Source organism: Topomyia yanbarensis, chromosome 1 (assembly GCF_030247195.1).
Source record: "Topomyia yanbarensis strain Yona2022 chromosome 1, ASM3024719v1, whole genome shotgun sequence".
Taxonomy (NCBI): domain Eukaryota; kingdom Metazoa; phylum Arthropoda; class Insecta; order Diptera; family Culicidae; genus Topomyia; species Topomyia yanbarensis.
Genome location: NC_080670.1, coordinates 36,329,353 through 36,352,174, shown reverse-complemented (window position 1 = coordinate 36,352,174; position 22,822 = coordinate 36,329,353). Strand labels below are relative to the sequence as shown.

Genomic DNA, 22,822 nt, shown 5'->3' with positions numbered 1-22,822 from the left:
TCTTTCTATTTTTCTTTAGTTTTATTTTTAATTTGAGTCGTGAATTTTTCTGTTCTCCATTTATAAGTTTTGAAATTATTACTTTTCTTTAGCGTTGAAATTTTCAACATTCTCCCATTTTTCTTTATTGTTATGATCCATTAGGGACCACTCATAAATAACGTAACGCAAAAATTGCCTAAAATTGATTCTCCCCCCCATGTAACAAAATGTCACAAATTTCTCTATACCCCCGTAATTAATATGTAAAAATTCCAGGAATTTTTTTTCTTCAGTAAAATCATGTTACGTAATGATCTAGCTTACTCCCGTCCCCCATATGTCACAACATGTCACAATTTGTCGTACCCCCTCCCCCTAAAAGTATTACGTAATTTATGAATGGTCCTTTACCTTTAGTATTTTATTTTTTTGCCAATAGGGATCATTAGGGGGTGTGCGGGTTATGGTATTTTCTGATGCAAATTAGTACTGTGAGTTAATATCTCAATACATTTTCTATTTCTAAGCCCGGAACCATTAAAAACACATTTATTTGTTTGTTTCCTATTGGGACAATAACACATCCAAAACCATGCGACTTGCACGACTCTATCCAGTTTTCACGTGCTATAATGGCGGTCTAAATTGTTTAGTTCGTAATACGTTTTATTGTCCCTTTTTGACAATAATAGTTTACGCCAGCCTGCCAGCCTGCCAGCAACGCCCAGTTGAGGATGTCGGGCGTGCATTGAATAAACATCCAATGCATTGGACTAACGTAGTATGACTTTCTCTCACTGGGCGGATGACGTAAACGATTATTGTCAAAAAGGGGTAACCAAACGTATTACGAACTAAACAATTTAGACCGCCATTATGGCACGTAAAAAGCTGGATAGATTGCCTCATAAGATCTACCATAGTTTGCAGATGAAACTTGTAATTGCAAGCTGCTTGTTCCTGTTTTCTTTTTTTTTCTTTAATCTATTCCCCGTGAAAACTGTTTGTTGCCTGAAGCTGCCACCAAATGCCAGTAGCGCTAGCTACGTTTCAAATGTTCAAGGTCTGTTCACATGAACTGTATAACACTGTTTAAAAGTTCGATTCAAAACAAGTAATTAATAACAATATATGAGAAATCACGCTTTCTCTTGCATCGCTTCTTCTCCACAAAATCCGAACGCTTAGTTTGTTTGCATTCGATAAGTTTCAGATCGAGTTAACAACATTGGCTCGTAGCGATATGAACGTTGCTTAAAGTGCATTCGCTGTCATTTTTGACAACTAACCGAGCCAGAAAGCCAGCTTATGTTGGCTTCACTCATTTTTCAAAGAAACGTCAAAACATTCACCCTCTTGATTCCGACCAATTGTTCCCATTCCCATCCCATTGCACTTACTCAGTTCTAATCATTTCTTCAATTTTGAAATATGTTAAGGTTGGACAGAGAATGGACAAAAATCGAAAACGAAAAAAAACAGTTTTTTCCACACCGTGTGTTAGATCTTCATAAAAATCAATCAGCTTATGTAGAATGTTGTTACAGTACTGCTGATTGATTTTTATGAAGATCTAACACTCGGTGTGGAAAAAACTGTTTTTTTTTTCGTTTTCGATTTTAGCACTTTCTCTGTTCAATCTTAAACATTTTCTTATTTTCCCTCGAATGAATCCGGAAGTACATTACATATATAAACTCTCTCCATATAGTTTGGCGGCGAACCGGAACGGAAATACACACTAATTGGAAACAAGCACAATCGGATCGGAACGGAACACACTCTAATTAGAGCACTCTAGTTAGAGTGCGGCCAAGACGCGTTTGACGTATCCAAACGAGCAGAAATCTCACGTATTTCTATTGTGTATACGTCAAATTTCATGTTCGTTTGGATACGTCATGTCCTCTTGGCCACACTCTAACTAGAGTGCTCTAACTCTAATCGGTTCCCGCTTGCCCGCTTGGAAGAAAAACGGGCAGCCAGCAAAAATCCGTCAGGATTCCGGCAGCTGTCAAAATTATCAAAATGGCGCTGCCAGAATTCAGCTATACTCCAACCAGTTATGACAGGCAGATTCGCCTCACCGGTTCTGGTTTGTTTATCGTTGTTTCATTTTCGCCATATTTACATTTTTCCAAGAAGGATAGTTTTGGCAGATGAAAAAATAAGGAGAAACAAAGATTTTGGTTTCAAACATGGTAAATAATATGGATTTCATGTCTCCAGACATGTTTTTGTTATAAATTTACATAAAATTTTAAAAAAATTAAGAAAGAATACAAGCAAAGCCTGAAGCGGTACAAAGCCGGTCCTGCCGGTGCGTGCCTGGCAGAAATCCGGCAGAAAAAACCGTTAATAACCGTAAGGTGAAAAATTCTGCCAGAAACGGTTGTTGCATCTGAGCCGGCCGGCTGGGCAGCGCTCTGCCAGCCAGACCCTCAGAAATTCTGCCAGACTTTTTATTTCGCTGCCGGCTATCTGGGGGGAATTCTGCCAGGCACGTCCGAGCGCCTATTCTGTTACAAAAATATGCACTGAACGAAAATGCACGCATGTAACACTATTGTTTCAATTGTTCAATCTGATTTATTTTGCTATTTCTTCAAGTTGTTTACATACTTTCAAATTTGAACTTTTCCATTGTCTTAATTTTGTCCATTTTCTGTTGTTTCTACGCTTTGGATTTTTTCTGTCTCGCTGCATTGCGGCTATCGTGGTGGGAAACTGTCCCGAAAAAAAATAACCCCTATCTGGACGTCTGTTTGATGCCCTGGTCCGTCACTTTCTACTTTTTCACGATGGCTACCTTCTTCACGACCAAAACAAAATCCCCAACCGCATCGCCGCAGAGCTGTCATTTCCGATGCGCAGCATAATCAGCACCCATTTTACAGAAAGAGGAGAGCGGTAACCTACCTAAACCCTATGTTACGTATACACATATGTTCAACAAAATTTTCTACACCTATCTGTACGCACATAACTGTTCACAAACGCGAAAATGAGCAAAAAATTACAGCTAAATGTGAACGGTACAGAACAGCGGTGAGCATATTGTTGCGTAAACAAATACACTCTACGGAGTGTATACACGAAATAGGGTATATTTCCACCAAGTGCTAAATTGTTACCCTGAAGGATTACAACCCTGGTCTGGATTCGCATCTTTGACAGTTAACCCAGGCCAAGGTTGTAACCCATGTGGTCACAACCATTGTCAAGGCCGGTAGTGTCAAATAAGGGCGTGTTTACATTTTCATAGAATATCAATTTAGGCATTCTGAAGTTTTAGGAGTTAAAGCTCTATCGATTTATGTAATAAATGAAAAGTTTTATTCTTCAATGATAACCCAATTGGGCCATTAAATGAAGAATAAAATTCTTCTTTTATTTATTACACAAATCGATTGAGGTCGACTCGCTAAATGTAAAAATACATATGCGCAAATCTTAAAATTTCAGAACGATTTTAATTATTTTAATTTTTGTTTTGTTTATAATTTCTGTAAAGTGAAAAAAAGTTAAACGAAAGTTCGATTATGTAACTGTTACGTCAGCTACATCAGAAAAGAAGAGCTAAATGAGCCAATTAAGGTTGGTCTAATAGGTTTGTGTTTAATAGTGTTTGAAAGCTTTATTGCCACTAGTCCTCTTGTCGCCAATCAACCTATTTCACAATTCGTTCCACAATATTGCTCACCGGGAAGTGTGATGAGAGGTGGGAAATAAAAGTTATGTTTCGATTCGCACTCAAACATCCTATGTCCTATGATGGAATGGATATTTCATAGAAGTGCAATGCTATTACGGATAAATTTTATTAACGTCGTAACCATTATAAACTTCCGAAGACGATATCAGAAATGAAAGGTAATCGAAAAAGTATGGTGTGACGGTGAATTGTGACCATTACAGAATCCTTTGGGGTACGTCCATAAATGATGTGTTATTTGCAAGAGACTTCAGCCACAATTACTACCCCCAAAACAGCAATTTATCCAAAAGCCCCGAATTTTTCACGGCCTAAGAAAATGTTGCGAGAGCATAATCTTCAGTCGTATCCTCAACAACACATGTAATAAAAAGTATTGGGTCCGCGATAAAGCAAAGCGATAAAAATATCTTAACTCTAGTTTCGTCTCCACTCGGGGCGAAAGAGGTCGATATAAGTTGTTCATTTTTTTATTATATCACAGAGAACAGATAGATATGATAGATTTTTTGAATCGGTTGTTTCTTTCGCTCAATCGCGCAGGAAACTGTTCCTTTGCCACAGACAAAAAGAGAACCGGCATGTAAGCTAGAACTTTTTTTTCGGAAATTCTGTGTAAACCTTCGAATAAAAATACGTTACAAAGAGGGTGGGCGCAGCGTAGTTGGTAAATCGATTGCCTTGTACGCAGCGCACCTTGGTTCGATTCCCGACCCCGCACATAGGGTTATAAACTTTTCGTAAGAGATTTTTCTAACCCGATGAGACGAATGATCTTAAGGTTAAAACCTCTATAATCGACAAAAATACGTTACAAATCACCATCACATTCAATTTCGCTTATATACTTATTTATTTATTTATTTATTTATTCATTAAAATTATTTATTTATTAAAAATAGCAGACCGCAAAATTTTCTGTGCGAACTTGTGCGATGGTTCACTAAACTGGAACAAATCCTCGACCGTAGAGAAAGTTCGAATACATGCGGTTATCGGTTCGTTGAATCCAAACGTCGTACGGTGGAATCTAGGTTGTAGTAAACCAGATGAGCGTAGAGAACGTTGCGAGGCACGAAAATCAAGAAGGGACAGGATCTTCGGGGAGTCAATTTCAGCGTTAAGAAGCTTTGCTACGAATACTACTTGTTGAAGCGTTTTGCGTTGTTCCAGCGTGTCAAGACCGATCAAACGACATCGAGCAAGATACGGAGGAAGGTCTAGAGGATTCCGCCATGGAAGGTCTCGTAGTGCGAGTCGGACAAATCTCTTCTGCACCCGTTCAATCCGTAAGCTCCATGTAAGCCGATGGGAGCTCCAAAATAAAGAAGCATTTTCCAGAAGTGGGCGAACCAGCGAACAATATAACGCCTTCATACAATTTTTAGATTTTAGAAACGAAGCCGAGTTGTCGGGTTGCTTTAGAGATTAAAGCTGAGCGATGCTGATTGAATGTTAGCTTCGTATCCAACAAAACGCCGAGGTCACTGACGCAATCAACTCTAGTATGCCTTTGCCCATCGATTTGGTAGTCGTAATGTATCGTACTGAACATGCGGTGAAAAGTTATGACTTGGCATTTTGCAACGCCAATAATTAGCCAGTTTCTACGACACCAATTAGCAAATGCATCCAGAAGCTCTTGAAGACGGATGCAGTCGTCGATAGATCGGACTACGAGGTACAATTTCAAATCATCGGTGTAAACCAGTTTGCACCCCAAACCAAGCAGCAAAGCAGCATCGTTGAAAAATAATACAAACAGTAGGGGTCCCATATTGCTGCCTTGAGGGACTCCAGATTTGTTCATAAATTGAGAGGAAACACAAGAGCCAAGCTGCACACGTAGGATTCTGTCACTCAAGTAAGAACTCAGCCATTTAACAAAATTCCGTGATGCACCCAGCCGTAACATTTTGGTTAATAATATTCGATGGTCGATTCGGTCGAATTATCCAAGTTTGCACACAAGGTCCATATACCGATTGCTGAATGTTTGTTGTCCGATCGTAGCGCCTGCAAGCGGCCAAGAGATACTTGCCACTGTCATTTAAAAACGTTTTTTTTTTCTTACACACATTGAAAACTTAACTTGTATATCAGTTATCAATGCATTGGATCGGAAGGGGAAAAAAAGTACAACTACGATGGTCTCACCATGATTTTGACTGAAACAGACACTTAAATACTCATATGTTTGTATTATCTATTGTAATTTATTCAACAGGTTTTGTGAGTACATCTAGGCTATTTTCCGCGGTACGCGGTACGCTCCACTGTCGAACTTAAGTGCTAATACTAAACATAAACAAATAAATAGTTCAAATAAATATTCGATAAATATGAATTGTTGTCGCTAACGTTTAACTGCTTTTTCAATTTAAAAGTATACTATTCTGGGTTTATTTTCTGCGCGGATTAAAGACTAGCAAAAAGAATTGAAAAGAAGAAAGCGTGAAAATACAGTGTTATAGGCTTTTATCAAAGGTTTAATAAGCGTAAACACAGTCTTCTAAAGTAGCTAAGCTCGACACTTTGAAAGAGAATACCAGCCGGATAGAAATTTTAGTGATTAGAATGAATAGAATAGTAAGATCGGATCCTAGAAGGAAACAGGATATTCACCCATTTACAGTCATCTTTCTGCAGCGATTCAAACTAATGCTAAAACACTTCCATTCAGTTCGGCTAGCCCCTGGAAAACTCCTAAATTTTATGGCTATCGATGGCATCCAGGAAGCTGTAACCACTGTAGGCTCGATTTGTGGCCCAATCCTTGCTGTACGCGTTGTACGGGGATGCGGAGTAGGAAGGGTACGACCCATATGAAGCGTAGGATAGTTCTGCGAAAATAACACAAAATACGTTAATAACCAGCCCGCAGAATTACGTGGAACAAAATCATCTCACCCGGTGCCGATTCACTGGCTATGTGCGAATGGGAATGTACCACGTGTGGCTGGATGCGACAAATATTGCTGTTGCGGAAGTAATTGAATATGAAAAGACCGCCGGCGATTAGTAGAATCTGGATAAGACCAACACCGAGCAGGATCGGTTTTAGCAGTAACTTCATGTGCACCAGTTTAAGCATCAGTGCCAGCGGCAGGATCATGTTCCATCTTCTCTTCTTTTTACCACGCCCATCGAAATCGTCACCATCGTCCAGAAACCGGGCACCACTGTCCGCACCTACTCCGACACGGACACCGTGCGAAGCGATAAAGGTGTTCAGCGAGCGTTGCAGGAATTTCGTGGCCTTCAGCATCTCGTTGTCGTAGGCTGTGAGAGTAGTGTGAAAAAAAACAAATGAGCTGGAAATTCGCCTGTCATCGTGATAACTAAATTGGTATTTTTTAATTTAAATCATTTTTAATATACAAAATATATCAATAACCGACGATTGCAAATAAGATGCACATACGAGCACAGAGGCAGTTTTCGTTTTGACGCATGCTAGGACCTTCCTATATAAGGACTTTGGCTCAAGCCAATTTATGTATCATTGATTCAATAAATTCCGTACTTTCACCTACACAGCTGTTTTCGCAATTACAAAGCGAAGAAAATGATATACATTTCTATATTTGCAGCCCAGTGCAACGTTCTAATGTAAAAATGTGAGTGTAACGTTCTAGGGTTGAACTTTTTTTTTGTTGGAGACGAACTAGAAAATAGGGTTGAACATACATGGAAAATCCTAATATTTACTGCTACTACCTCTATCAAAACCAACACATAACATTCAACAAATTCAACTTAAACTCTCCAATAATGCCCAACCAACACCTCTTATTCTACCAATAAAGAGCAACGATCAATTATCTTTAGCCAAAAAAAACAGCTAACTAACCGTCCGCATCACTAATTAATAACATTCAAGAAGACAAGTACACATATGTAACCCACAAGCAGTGGCGGATCCAGAGGGGGGGTCTTGGGGGTCCGGACCCCCTCCGAAAATTTTTAATTTCATGAGAAATTTTAAAGTAGTTTCTATTTTAAATTCATTCTAAATTCTAAAACATTCCAAATCAGATTCGTTCACCAACACTGATTTTAATTAAATGAGGGTATTACATATTACGTATTGTACAATGAACATTTCAACATCGAAATTTCGGACCCCATCCGAAATTTTTTCTGGATCCGCTCCTGCCCACAAGCCAATCCGGCAAACCGATCACTCACCCGTAACCACACCCAAAATCCGACGGGTATGTTTCTATTACTTTTGGGTACGATTATATTGTCTTTTTGGTAACAGACCACGTAATTGCTCATAGGGGTATTAAACCCATCTTACCGCAAAGGTAATAAACGGTGGAATGACGAATTTCGGTAGCTGTAGAAGTATGTGCATCATACAACCGAACAGTTTTTCAGTATGTGCAAACCTCGGCTCTGTTCGTATGTAGGATAATTCGGTCGATTTCTATGATAGTATTAACACATACTAACAGACATAACACTATGAGGAAATTCCCTCAAAAAACCGATCCGACAATTTTCCCAGAACACTAGCTCCACCTTTTATTCATGGTCCCATACACTCATTTACTGGTGGGTTACCCTTCAGGTTTGGGAACAATTTTTCACTAGCGGTCTATCCCCCATATGCTTGTTCATATGTCAGTGGCGCCATAATTTCAAATGTGGCCACAGTCCCGACTACAAATATATTTGAAATGACCGTTAAAGCGGACAAAGTTTTGTTTTTGAGTGTTATGTCTGTTAGTCTATGGTATTAATACCGATTCAAATCTACCGGAATGCTGGCGGATTTCTGACGAAATTCAGGCTGGAATCTGCCCCAATATTGGCAGAAACTAGCCGAAAATACGAATATTGTATTGGGTAGATTGGATAGTGATATAAATTTTTTAAGTCGATACGATTGTACCGGGTCGGATCCAGGCCCAGACCCGAGTTCGAGACAAACCAGAGTGGCGGCGAGAAGCTGAGCTTGTACTGGAACTGACATTAGAATACGAGATGCGAGAAACCCGTTTGCTGCAAACCAAAGGGATGATGTCAGAGTAAAAGCTGAGCAGATCTGCGCCGACTGCCTGCTTTTACTCTGACAGGCTCCATTTGATATGCTGCAAGCAGGTTTCTTGCATCTCGCATTTTAATGTCAGTACAAGCCCGTTTCTCGCCGTCACTCTGTTAGGGTGCTTACAGAGTGGCGGCGAGAAGCTGAGCTGGGGCTGGAACTGACATTAGAGTGCGAGATGCGAGAAACCTGCTTACTGCAAACCAAAGGAAGGATGTCAGAGTGAAAGCGGAGCGGATCGGCGCCGACTGCCTGCTTTTACTCTGACATGCTCCATTTGATATGATGCGAGCAGGTTTCTCGCATCATACCGTCAGTACAAGCGCCTGCTCAGCTTCTCGCGGCCACTCTGTAAGCACCCTTAGGCATTATTGCCTGATCCCCAACACTCTGGTTTCGCTTGCAATGGGCACTGTTTCAACTCTCCATTATTTCAACGCACCTCCATTATACAAAATTGATTTCAATTTAGAAAATCGAGAACATTAAAGATTACAAAACTCATTCATAACGACATCAAAACAGTATGTCTGCCCCGCTAATCAAAACAGTATTTCTGTCCCACAGACGGAATTAGCAAAAACAACAAAATAATTCATCAACTCCCGGTAGGAAGCATAGCATCCATAATTACAATTACATGCGTCCGAGCTGACTGCCACTTACACATAAATCAGCCATCCACCAAACGAAACTTACGTGAAATCAGCCGCGCCTCTGGAAACACATCGTCCTCCTGTGGCTCGCTGAGTCGAACCAATTTCATCCCGTTGCCAGCTTCGTAGGCGTTCTTCTCCGTCAGGAGCCAGTTCATCCGACCGGAGGCGAACGACCAAATGTAGCGCGAAATTCGGTACTTGAAGCACGAAACCAGCCGCTTCGATTTATAGCACTCCGACTGAGTAGTTAGCACATAGTCATCCAATTTGCTCGGTGGACTGGAACTGGACCCCCCACTATCGTCAGCTCGGGTTACTGTTGCGGTGGTAGCCATCAACAACAGCAGAACGATCCTGACACACATACTGTTGTCACTGCTGGGTATCATTCTATTTCTGCTTGGGGTTTTGGTTTGTTATCTACTGTCCTTGAAGTAATTTCCCCGCCAACTACGGTTGCTCGAGCACAAGGATTCGCTTCACACTGTGTGGTTTTATCACGCATTCAAACCATACTCGGAATCACACAGCCAATAAAATTTAAAATGTTTGCGCTTCCATTAGCATCTTCATCAGCACCTACTCCAGCTCCAACACATGGCAACACTTTAATCCGTCACTTTGGTTAGTTCTAATCTCAAACTGCGACACTCTGCAGCTCGATGGCACACACCCAGCTTATCAGTGTTCACATACTTTGTGTGACTCATAGGACCAGTGTCCGTGGCTTTTATATATCTAATACCGCGCCGTCCCGTAGCGGATGCAGAGTCCGTCCAGGGCCAGCCGATCGGCAACCAACAAGTCCAGTGCTACTCACTTTTCTTTCGAGGTCGTTCCGCTGCATCTAATCTACATTCATTTGCGCCACCTGGTCCGCGTAGATGATTAGTACCTCTTCCAACTAATTAGCCTACCGGAACGCACGCGGAGATATCAAACTCCAATGGCAGCCCTATCAATTGCGGATCGTCGCGAAATGGGATGATAACAGCTTGGCTTGGCGGCTGGCAAAACGATACGTACATATATCCTACGGGGCGACGAAGGAAATTCCTGCGTGGGCTAATTAAAACGATGTTTATCACATCATCATTCAGTTTCACTATCGATGAAATGCTGCCAGGGCAGCTGGTTCCCGACCGCAATCCTGTTGCCCCGTTTATGGGCCATTGATAGCGCTATTATTGGTGCAACTCGAGTACCGAAGCGGTGATACTCAGGATAATCAAGTACATGTCGGTGCGGGCAAAAGGTAAACATGTTAACCCTGTGATATATACATGGAAATCGCCTCGAAGCTCTAGTGAATCCACGCCAAAAATAACTTTTTAGGAACCATTTCAATTGTAAATATTTAAAAAAAATGGATTTCACTTAATGCTGATATTACGATTCTTTAAAACATAACTGTCCAGAGGCTGTGATAACGACAATCAACGATCTTAACCTAACATTCGAATGATTGTATTATTGAAATTTATCTAACGTTCAACATGCAAATTCTCAGGTCTCGAGATTTTTACACAACTACCAACATTGTTATTATTATCATTGCCTACAACTTCTTATGAATTCCATATTAAATTTCCAAAGGACGAATAAGTTTTGTAAACAAACTTTTATTTTGATAGTTTCTCTTAATTTACTATAATTTCGAGACAGAAAACAATTGAAATTACTTCTACGAAGGGTAAAAATTTACATTAACGCATATTTTTCATGAAATTCCACTCTGCAGGAGACTAATGAGCAAAACAAGTTTGTTTACAAAAAACACTTTCGCCCTTTTGACGAATTAATATTGAATTATCGGTTTTCCTCCAAATTGAAACGTCAAAACGACCCAAACGAAAACGTTTATGTTGGCATTTTCTTGTTTTCTTTCTTAATTTCATATCAACGTTTGAATAGGGCTAGCAAGATTGTAAACAAACTTTTGTTTTGCTGATTTCTCTTGATTTGTTATAATTTCAACACAGAAAACATTTGAAATTAATTCTACCAATGGTAAAGATGTTGATTCGTTTGTGTCTTTCATGAAATTCAACTCGACAGCGGAATAATGAGCGAAATAAGTTTGTTTACAGAAATCTCATTAGCCCTTTTGTAGAATTGTAATTGAATTTTGATTATCAGATGCTTGATAGTTTTAGTTTGTCATTTTGTTTAGGGGAAGATGGGGTAAAACGCACCCCGGGGCAAAATGCACCCCTTGCTTATATCGAAAACGGTTGAGAATTTCTAAAAAAGGGTAACACCAGTCGGAAGTCCGCCATATTAAATATACTTTGTCAAAGTTTGATAACCGTACGTCAATAGCAGCTCGACAAATAAACAAAAGACAATAACGTGCTCTTCTCATGTTATTATCGTGGCTCGTGCAACAAGGATTTCCAGCTCTTATAAATGTAATTTTTACTACTATATCAGTGCATTCCAGTTCTATTTATACAGTTGTTCATTATTCGGTCGCACTATATATACTATAAAAATCTACTAAATAATTCGCTTTTTGCTATATTTATATCTCTTCTCCATCGGGGGCAAAATGCCCTCTTCTTTGATTTTACTGATTCTTCAATCGAAAGCAGAAAAATCGTTCTAAAAACCTACTAATTGCATAACCTAAGGCTATTTAATGGCACACTTTTGTGAAATCTCGTCAGAAAACAAAACTACTTGCTTGTTCACCGAGCATTCTGCCCCGTTGTTGCGGTGCTTTCTGCCCCATTGTCGTAGTGCATTATGCCCCGTTGTTGTGGTGCATTTTACTCCCGCACATGTGCGTTTTGCCCCGCTGATTTTTCAAAAGGCAATTTTAATTGATTTTGAAGAATCGAATATTTCTAATGTTTTTGACTATTTTGCAACGCGTTATGAGTGTGATTACAGAGGGAAATGTTGGCTAAACGATTATATTAACTAAATTCTCCCGATAGATGTTCTATAGCTGAGTTATGATCATATTTCCTTAAGGGGTGCGTTTTACCCCATCTTCCCCTACATGGTATCTCCTAGCGTGTCGAAATCAACACTGGATTTCTAAAATATTATGTTTGCCTAGAGTGTGACGTTTAGTATGGTGCCTTGCGCAGGGTTGCATTTTTGTTTTTTATACTGGAAGGGTTGTCCAAATTTAGTTCTGCATACGTTATAGTATGCAGAATTTATTTTAATTTTTTTGTTTACATCTATCTGTTCAGTGTCATTCCAATCAAATACGTCACTCTGTTTATAACGTTCAGGGCCGTAGCAACGTCTTTTGGCGTCCTTGGCACAGTCCCAGTTTCGCAGCTCCTTAATCCATTTTTCAGCTCGACGTTCGAACTTTAATTTAGATGTATACCTTGCAATGGCACACTCATTGTGATGAATTCAACCTTGTCAACCGCACGCTACTGGCATAGCGTTAAAATCTAGCAAAAGCTCTTCGAATCCTTCCCGAACGAAAGCAACTACAGTTCTCGTTTTCGGTTGGAATGACACTGACAAATACATTATAAACAACCCATTGATATTCGAATCCTAATAAAGAAACTCGGTGCTTTAATATCATGGAAAATAACTCGCAGAAATCGTGCATTGAAGTTATAAAAACAAACGCTTATTCATTCATCATTCAATATTCTATCCTTCTTCAACATCTAGTATTAAAAAAAAGTCACAGATCGAAACGAAGCTAGTTGGCCGTTTCAAACACCATTCATCCGACACGGGTGCATTCCGGCTAATTTGATAGACAGCCTATGGGCTGGAACTCATGAGTTTTCATTTACATACCGCAGATCAATGATCTTATCACTATTAGAAACAATCAGGGTGATAATTATAGCAAAAAAAAACCGGCGACGCTGTACCCAGTGAAAGTAGACTTTTCAATAACAAACTTTCCCCTACCCGGTTGATCCCATCGGGTATTTATACTAACTAGTCTATGATCGAATACGAAGGCATACCTCTGCGTAGGTAGTGCAGCAAAATGCAAAACTGCACCCAATGATAATGAGCCTTGGAGCAGTAGTGCAAGTGCGAGATAAACAAACGCCTGGTACGCAATGACACCGCGCCCAGTTCAATAGCCCAATCACCAACTGATCCAGTTCTTGCACGACAGCCCAGGCCAGGCCATCCACAAACAGCGGCCCCGACAGTGTATAGCGACGACAATCGAATAGCCCGAGGCTGTGGTGCTGGCGACGATGCTCAATCTGCAGTGCTCCTGCTGCACGGGTCATGGTTTGCAACTCTGCAACGCGCGAGTGTTATCAGACGATGCACACGCGCGGATAATCTTCGCTCACCGGTGAAACTGTGACGATGCAACACTTGAAGCTGTTTGCTTAGAAGTGGATGCGGTTTCTAGTGGAATATTTACGACGGTAAGAGGCAGCATCATTTTTCATTTGGTGACAGATGCTAAAATATAAAAGTCGATTATCATAGCGTTATCATCTCAAAAATGTGTAAATTCATAAGTGGTTTTATCTCGGTATCTTCAATATAAAGAGCGTTGATGATTTCAACCGAGTTATTTATCATTAATTTCTCAATAACTCGACTGAAGACAATATGACTCAAAATGGCCATGGCTATTGGATATCACATTTAAAATACTCACACTGAGATCTCGCATTTTTATACTACTATGTTTTCCTCCCAATTAGCCGCCTAGATGATTTGTTTTCCTCCCAATTCAAACGTCAAAGCGGCACAATACCAACGCAGCTGGATAAGTCTATAACTTGATTTAAGACCTAGAAGTTTAAAATTCCTTTACCACAGAGAACAGATGTCCATCTTCAGCATTCACTTTAAAAATATCTAACGTTTTCGAAGGTAGTTGGCATATCTTCACCTGGTACGCTACTGTGTCATGTTTTTTTAGTGGCTGAGTTTGGCTGAATTGACAGCGGTTATACCTTTACCTAGTCAAACCATTCCGGAACCGGTTCGGACTTCTGAGTGGATTCAGTATGGATTCTATAGCACAAATGCATCAACCGATTGAGTCGGAATCGGTTATTTCATTTGAGCCAGATTCTATACTGAATCCATTCAGGATTTCGAACTGGTTTCGGAATGGATTTGACGAATAGTTGGGATAAGTTGGTGTGGCAGCGTTAGTGTTTTAACGTATATTCATTCAAAAGTTTACACAAATTTTATTAACTTATTTGTTCGATCATGGATGTCTGTTCTCTATGATTTTATTATCAACGTCATTTTCCGTCGATAGAAAAAAAATTTGAAATTTGAATCCTCTTTCATAACATAAACTAATATATATGTTCAACCATAACAACTTCAGAATAATTTTTAATTAATTTTCAAAAAAATGTAATCACATCCTCGTTTGACACTGTCGGTCTTCCTTGACAGTGAATTTAGCCACATGGGTTAGCATTTTAGACAGTTATCCCAGCAAAAGGACAGGGATCGAGGTAGTTCAATGGAAGGTGTGGTCGTAATAATTCAATTTTATAAATTATTTTTATTTGTTATTTTGTGTACAAAAAAGTGAAAAAAATGTTAGATTACGTATCTTCAACATCAGTTGCACAGAGAACAGACGTCCATCTTCAGCATTCAACTTGTGTAAAATCTCTAACGGTTTCGAAGGTAGTTTGGATATCTAAACCAGGTGCGCTACTGTCGTCATGTTTTTTGTGGCTGAGTGCGACAGAATTGACAGCGGTTATTCCTCTACCCAGTCAAACTAGTCCGGAACCGATTCGGACTTCCAGCATGAATTCCAGCTCAAATGCGTCAACCGATAGAGTCGGAATCGGTTGTTTTCTTTGAGCTAGATTCCATGCAGAATCCAACCAGGATTTCGAACCGGTTCCGGAATCGATTTGAAGGATAGTTGGGATAGGTTGGTGTGGCGGCGCTAGTGTTTTTAGTATATTAATTCAAATGTTTACACACGTTTTTTAAATATTTTTGTTCGATCATGGATGTCTGTTCTCTGTGATCAGTTGCATCGGAAAAAATCAAAAGCTTAATTACCCAATTGCAATTTCGTGTGCATCATAAACACCTTATCAGGGATAATTAGTGTCATATTAAGAAGCATGAGTGTATTTTATAGGTTTTCATTTCCCTTTTAATGAATGTTTGCCCATTATGCCCTCAGAAGATATGTTTCGTATAGTTGTGTGGCCAATGTGACTCGTATTAAACAATTATAGATTCATCCTCTGGAGTGTCATTCTGATTGTGCACTTGTGTCAGAAAACTTGCAATTATTGCGATTTTTCTTTTTCTACCGATACTAATTACAGCGTTGATGGCGCCATCGTGTAAATGGGGCTACGATGTCAAGCTGCGTACTTATAATTAATATACAATCAATGCCATCCCTCTTTATGAGCTGAGATTAAAATTTTAATTCAAATCGACGTGATATTAGTTTCCCTTCCTTTTACAATTGTCGGTTATTTACTAATGGCGCTAAACCACTGAGAATTGACGTTCAAGTAATACGTCAATATGTGTATAAAATAAAATTGTTTTGAAATAACATCAACCAGAAATCAGCCAGTGCCATTACTGGTTTACAGTACAGGCTCGACATAGACTAGACTAGCAAAGTGTCAAAAATTGCAGCCAAAGCGACTGTCAAAAAGTGCAGCCCAATGAGCATGATACGTGCCATAATGGCGGCCTAAATCGTCAGGTTCGTAATACGTTTATGACCCTTGTTTTGACATTAGTTGTTTTTCGTCCTCTTGACAGTAATACCTCATTAGGTATCCCTTAGAAAGGTTGGTTTCAAAATCGCCCAATGAAGGACGTTCGTTGGGCTAACGTTGAACTGCATCGAAATAACCGTTCAATGGATGTTCATCCACAGACTAACGGACATAACACTCGAAAACAATGCTTCGCCCACTTTAACGGTCATTTTAAATATAGTTGTAGTTGGGACTGTGGCCACATTTGAAATTATAGACTACTAGTGAAAAATTGTTCCCAAACCTGAGCGGTAGCCCATCAGCAAATAAGTGCTCGGGACCGTGAATAAAAGGTGAAGCTAGTGTTTTAGGAAACTTGCCGAAACGATGTTTTTAAGGGTTCTTTATAGAGTTATGTCTGTTAGTCTGTGGTTTATCGTAGAACCCGTCTTGAAAGAGATAAATGCATTTCTTTGCTATTTAAATAGAATGTATTTTGCGTTGCGTGTAAGACGTCGGCATGTGGCGTTTGTTGAACAGACTTATCTGCGAGGGACGCAAAAATGGACATTAAATCCATTTTTTATTCGATGCAAATTTGATGTACATTTTAGCACAGAGAACAGACATCCATGATCAAACAAAAATATTTAAAAAAAAACGTGTGTAAACATTTGAATTAATACGATAAATACAAGCGCCGCCACACCAACCTATCCCAACTATCCGTCAAATCCATTCCGGAACCGGTTCGAAATCCTGAATGGATTCATTATGGAATCTTGCTCAAAGAAAACAACCGATTCCGACTCTATCGGTTGATGCATTTGAGCTGGAATTCATGATGGAAGTCCGAACCGGTTCCAGACTAGTTTGACTGGGTAGAGGAATAACTGCTGTCAATTCTGTCGAACTCAGCCACAAAAAAAAATATGACGACAGTAGCGCACCTGGTTTGGATATCCCAACTTCCTTCGAAACCATTAGACTAACAGCACCGGAGCGTGGGTAATAGCGATTTGCAAACCGCCATCATAACACGACACCGCACCGGCGGCTCCTAAACAGGTTGGGAAATGGAAACTTATCGTTTCGGTTTATAGCGAGTGCGTATATTTGATAACTTCTTCCAAATGACGCCAACGTTGCTATTCGTAGAAAGGAAGCAAAGCAACGGAAAATGTAAAAAATAGGTTCTCGCGATGATTGAATTAAATAACACTTATTTAAAGTTTACTGAAATTACAACAGAACTATTGAAATTAAAAGTTTATTGTTTTTTAATGAAAATATATTTTCAAACCTTGATTCACACCAATTATTTTGTCATTTGATGCAATGAACAGTATTTGTTTGAATTCAATAACATTATGATAATGCTGTATGTTTACTGCGTGAAAGTAAAAATGAGTGCATAGAAGCAACTTGGATTGAACTGGAAGATGTAGCATTATGTCAAGCTGTCATGATGTGTCCCAGGATCAGATTGATGGGTCAAATCAAAAAACCAAAAATCTGCATGGAATGTATGAGAAAACGCTGCGAACAAATGGAACTGTGGAAAGTTAGATTCAAAAAGAAAGACAATGCGTGAATTTTTCTTGTGCAAAAATCTTTAATTCATGTCCAGTAGTAAGTGGAAGATAACGACGATAATGGTTTGCCACACACTCTGCAGCGCTTGGCTCAGAAAAGAATTCTTAAAAAGAACTTAAACAAACACAGATTACACCTGTTACATCATCACCATCTAGTTTCAGGCGGTGGTTCATCATATTTTCGGGGGATAATATGGTATTGTGGTGTATAGTGAAATGTATGAACGTGAATGCACTACCCTAATAATGAGTTGACTAAAAGCCATTGTTTTCACTGTACCAAAACAGTAGTTTAACATTAATTTATACTACAGTCTAATATGACATTACAATACAAAATCAATAAATTTAAACCTTTCTCCATAAAATTTCAAAAATTTACCTATTTTGTGAAAAAGGAGATGGCGGGGTTAGACGGGGTTGGACGGTCGTACTTAACATTATAAAAATTGATATTTTTAATGCATTCAAACATTTCTTATATTGCTCATAGAAACAGTAACACGAAATGTTAATTAACTATATAATTTATTGTTGGACAATAAAATTGATCGTTGCAAAAAAATTTATTACAAATTTGCTAGAAGAATTCCACGTCGAGCAATGTAGAAATATTCTATGATTCAAGCATAATTACTTTTGTTAATTCGTTTCAATAGTTTTTGACTTACTTCGAGAATTTTATCCAAACTATTGATACATGGATGTGGATTTGACGACCAATTTGGTAAGCAACAAACGTCACGTTCAAAAATGTTCGAACGTTCGACTGTTTAATCTACCTATGAATATGACCTGTGTCAGGCCATGGTAAACGCCGAAGGATCCTTTGGCTCGGTCCAAGCACAAACAAACAGACTGATTTGAGAAGTACATCGACCATATTCAAAAGAGCACATCTGAACATTACATTACATTACGCTACCTACTGTCGCTTCAGCTCATCGCATCGTAAAAAGCGATGCATTTAACAGACGAAGCTCTAATAGAATTTCAAATTGTTTGAATTAAGAGTGTTCACCATATTAAACTCTGGTTAGGAATTTTGCACTACCCCGCAGGACCATTGTTTGAAAGCAAGATTCCGTGTTGTCATTTGCCATACTGATAAATTGGAACCAAATTTATAATTTTAAACAGTAAGTGATAATTTGATTCCATCTTTGGAATTACCGTATCGATGACAAAATGTTGGATTAAATTGATACACTGTATCAATTTGCCACAAATTCGTGTGTACCAATTTGCCCCATGGTACGCACTTGATGTTTATTTCTTGAAGTAGATGTATTTGTAGTTAGTATTCGATCTCCAGTGATACAACCGATTCTAATTGGAAATGGTTGTGTTATTGGCGCCGGAATACTACAAGTTAAACTCAGCCGGAATGTTGGCTGATTCTAATTCGCATTCCTGCTTCAGTGACACAGTGACACATTCTAGTAATGTTACCATTTCGAGTGGATACAGTCCAGCGTACCAAGTTTTCCTGAATAAGCCCACTATTCTGCGATTCAAAATCGCCTTTGAACATTCTTAAAACGTAGATATATTTACCCAACTATACTCTCTGCAATGTTACCACAGATGACGGACATTTGGGCTAAATATTTATGTAAAAATCTGTCTAAACATCTATTTTCTGGGGTATAGCAGGATTCTCACATAGATTAAGGCGCAAATTTTCTCCCATCCGAATATATAATGGCTTTCGCATAATTCAGTAAAACCTAGCTTTCTCTGGCTTTTCAATATAGTATTATCTCCTCTTCAAAGGCTTCGAAATACAAAAAACGAAAGTCTTCGAAACCGGTCGTTCGTAAAAACTGGTTCCGCAAAACATTCGTTGAATGGCCGAAAAGTTTTTCTACCGCAAGTCTGTTCATAATATCTAGGATGAGATCTTCTTCATTGCACTCCTGATTCGGAACCGTCGTAGTATGTGCTTCAGACAATAACTGCCGGGCAAACATTAGTTCATAGAATTCTATGAATTCTCATAATTATTAATACATAGAAAATTTTAACATATTTGAACAAAAAATGTCTTATTGAATTCAATTATACAATGTTTATTGCTTCAATCGACAAAATTAATGGTACGAACATTTTTTGCATTCAAACAATAATTAACTTTTAATCTCAATAAACGTTTCCAGTTTGAATAATTTTGCAATCATTTCAATAAAATATTTTTTTGGAAAAGAGAACGATATTTGTTACTGTAATGATTTTATTGAATTCAATAAAAAATGTATTTTCTTTCTAGCTATATTTTTTTCATTGAAATAAATCCATATAATTAAAAAAAAATACTTTATCGCATGATTGCAAAAAAATGTAACGTAACTACTGGTGTGAAAACAGATTATTATTTTGGCAACCTGTTTACCAACGACCGGTGCGAAAACGGGTGTCTAAATATATTATTATCGTTTAGCGTAATCAAAATACACACGCATTTGCTTACGCACCGGTGCTGATAGTCTTAGAGATTTTCCACATGAATGCTGAAGATGTCTGTCCTCTGTGATTTTAGAGTGATCTGCCCCTAGACGTGGATGGTATTTTGTCCACATTTTCAATCGAAAACGTAATACCAAATTCATTATATAATTCGCTTCAATATCTGTAAAAATTCATAACTATCATCTTTGTGTTAGTGCGCCCGTGTATGACAAGGGTGGTTGCAATACGTGTATGCAGAAGGTGAGTGTGTAATACGATTCATATCCCTTATTTTGAAAATGGTTGACAGCAATGTTATGACGAAACACAATTTAGTCGGGTAATTAATCGGTCGACCTCTAAGCACCCGATTTCGTCGATCGACTTGAAAATTTTGAAACTATCAAATATTTTATGGAGATATTACAAACTGGGCGCCATTATGGTACGTGAAAAGCTAAATAAAGTATGTTTGAATATCAATCGGTTGACGGTCTTCCCACAGACTAACAGACATAACACTCGAAAACAATGCTTCGCCTACTTTAACGGCCATTTAAAATATATTTGTAGTTGGGACTGTGGCCACATTTGCAATTATGGAACCACTGTCAGATGAACAAGCATATGGGGGATAGACCACTAGCGAAAAATTGTACCCAAAGCTGATAGGTAACCCACCAGCAAATGAGTGTTTGGGACCGTGAATAAAAGGTGGAGCTAGTGTTCTGGGAAAATAGTCGGATCGATGTTTTTTGAGGGAATTTCCTCATAGTGTTATGTCTGTTAGTCTGTGGTCTTACCTAGAAAAATATAAGCATTTCATTGAGAAAATGACTTCGACGTGTATGATGTTTGTTAACGTTTATTTGATTTTCCTCTAAACTTCTGTGGGGGCCCCACAAGGCACTTATGGCGATTTCGCTTGAACCCGAAACTGAGTCAGGTTCTAACCCCAACCGCTGTCAGTTCATACATTCAGACAGCAGTTGGGGTTAGAAACTGACTCAGTTTCGCTTCAAACAAAAACCACATTAAATGTCTGAATCATCCGGTCAAACTAACACCGCTGAAGCCTAGGGGCAGATCACTCTAGGAATGTATAACAAATTTGCATCAACTTGGAAAAAATGCATTTAGGGCTACTGCTCCCTAATTCATCTTACCTCCTGTATTCATCTCACCCATTTGAACACATTAGTTAGAGCAGTATTTGCTATCTCTATTCAATACATTAGCTCAAATGGTAGGATGAATAAGGGTACGTTGTACTCGACTTTTCGCTTCGTTCAAACGCGGGCATTTTACATTTTCCAGGCAAAAACTTTTAACTGAACTGCTTGTTAGGAATGAAGCAAAGATGATGATACCCATTTAAGCGCAATCCAGTCACTCTATGTCGAGTTATCAACAAAATAGTATGACATCCTGACTAATGAGATGAATAAATGCTCGTGTACCCTAATTTCCATTTTTGCATCAACTTTGCACTCCTTCGCAGAAAAGATTACTTAACAATCGTCCTACGCTGATCCACTTTGTTCGATGTTTTGTTGAATGTAGGGCTTTTTTATTTCGGTTATAGAGGTTTTAACCATTAGGTCATTCGCCTCTTCGGGTTAGAAAAATCTCTTGTGAAAAATTTCTTACCCTATGTGCGGAGTCGGGACTCGAACCTAGGTGCTCTGCGCACAAGGCAATCGATTTACCAACTACGCTACGCCCACCCCAAAAAATGTAGGGCTGTTTTTTTTGTTGGATTTTGACGTCTTACACGCAACGCAAAATACATTGCACGCAACACAAAATGCATTGCGAATTTCTGTTTTGATGGAAAGAAATGCATTTAATTTCGCTGATTTTTAAAAATGCATCACAAGTGATCTGCCCCTAGGCTGAAGCTCTCTGGATAGACTCGTCATCTCTATCTTTGTTTACCAATTGTATGTCAGGGCCATTCCAATCGATCACGAGACCTGTGAAAAGCACTCAATCTGAAGAAAATCTCTTCGAGTCCTTTTCGAACGAGGGCCATTGACAGGTCTAATGCTCAATTAGAATTAAACTGACAGATAAATGGTAAACAATCAGGGGGTGTCACTCCTGTCATCCGCTATGGAGATATACAGACTTTGACAGTAGTCAACATATGTGGGCCTAGCCGCTTCTAGGCCCATGCCGCCTGTGCAATAGCATTGGGTTGTTTTGATTTTAACAAAGGTTGGCTAGGACAAAATGGCTGCCCAGCAGGGGGGCTGTAAACAATCGATGGAGTCGGTGAGACTTTATCCCAAAAAAGATGGGTGGGTAATGTCTGCGACATAACCGGAGAGATGTAGAATACATAAGGAACACGTTCTTCAAATATGTTGATACTCATTGGAATTTTCGGACAAAAGGTGATTTGGGCGAGGAATATTTCAAATTATTCTTTACAAAAATGATGGTGGTCCTAAAAAGGACCGGTTTTGTTGGCGTTGTTGGCCTTGGTGAGGGAGATGGCTAACGATGAAATTAATTGTTAGCATGAGGAAGTCGCGTAGTACTGGCCAATGGAAGAGCAGATAATAATTGAGTCCTGAAAATCAATTTTTCTTTATTCATGTAAATTATACATACTTACAAATCTAATAGAAGATTCCTGGTCATATTTCTGAATCATTAGTGTGAACATTGTGTAATTT

The 22,822-nt window shown here is 39.0% G+C and overlaps 1 protein-coding gene across 1 annotated transcript; it reads right to left on the bottom strand.

The window, feature by feature from the left end:
• Window positions 1-6,275: 6,275 nt before the first annotated feature.
• On the bottom strand, window positions 6,276-10,559 carry LOC131676281 (uncharacterized). Its single transcript, XM_058955401.1, has 3 exons — window positions 9,453-10,559; window positions 6,608-6,979; window positions 6,276-6,540 (listed from the first exon to the last, which is right to left on the bottom strand). Exons 1-3 carry the CDS (start codon window positions 9,799-9,801, stop codon window positions 6,404-6,406), a joined length of 858 nt encoding a protein of 285 aa, XP_058811384.1. The 5' UTR covers window positions 9,802-10,559; the 3' UTR covers window positions 6,276-6,403.
• Window positions 10,560-22,822: the final 12,263 nt, after the last annotated feature.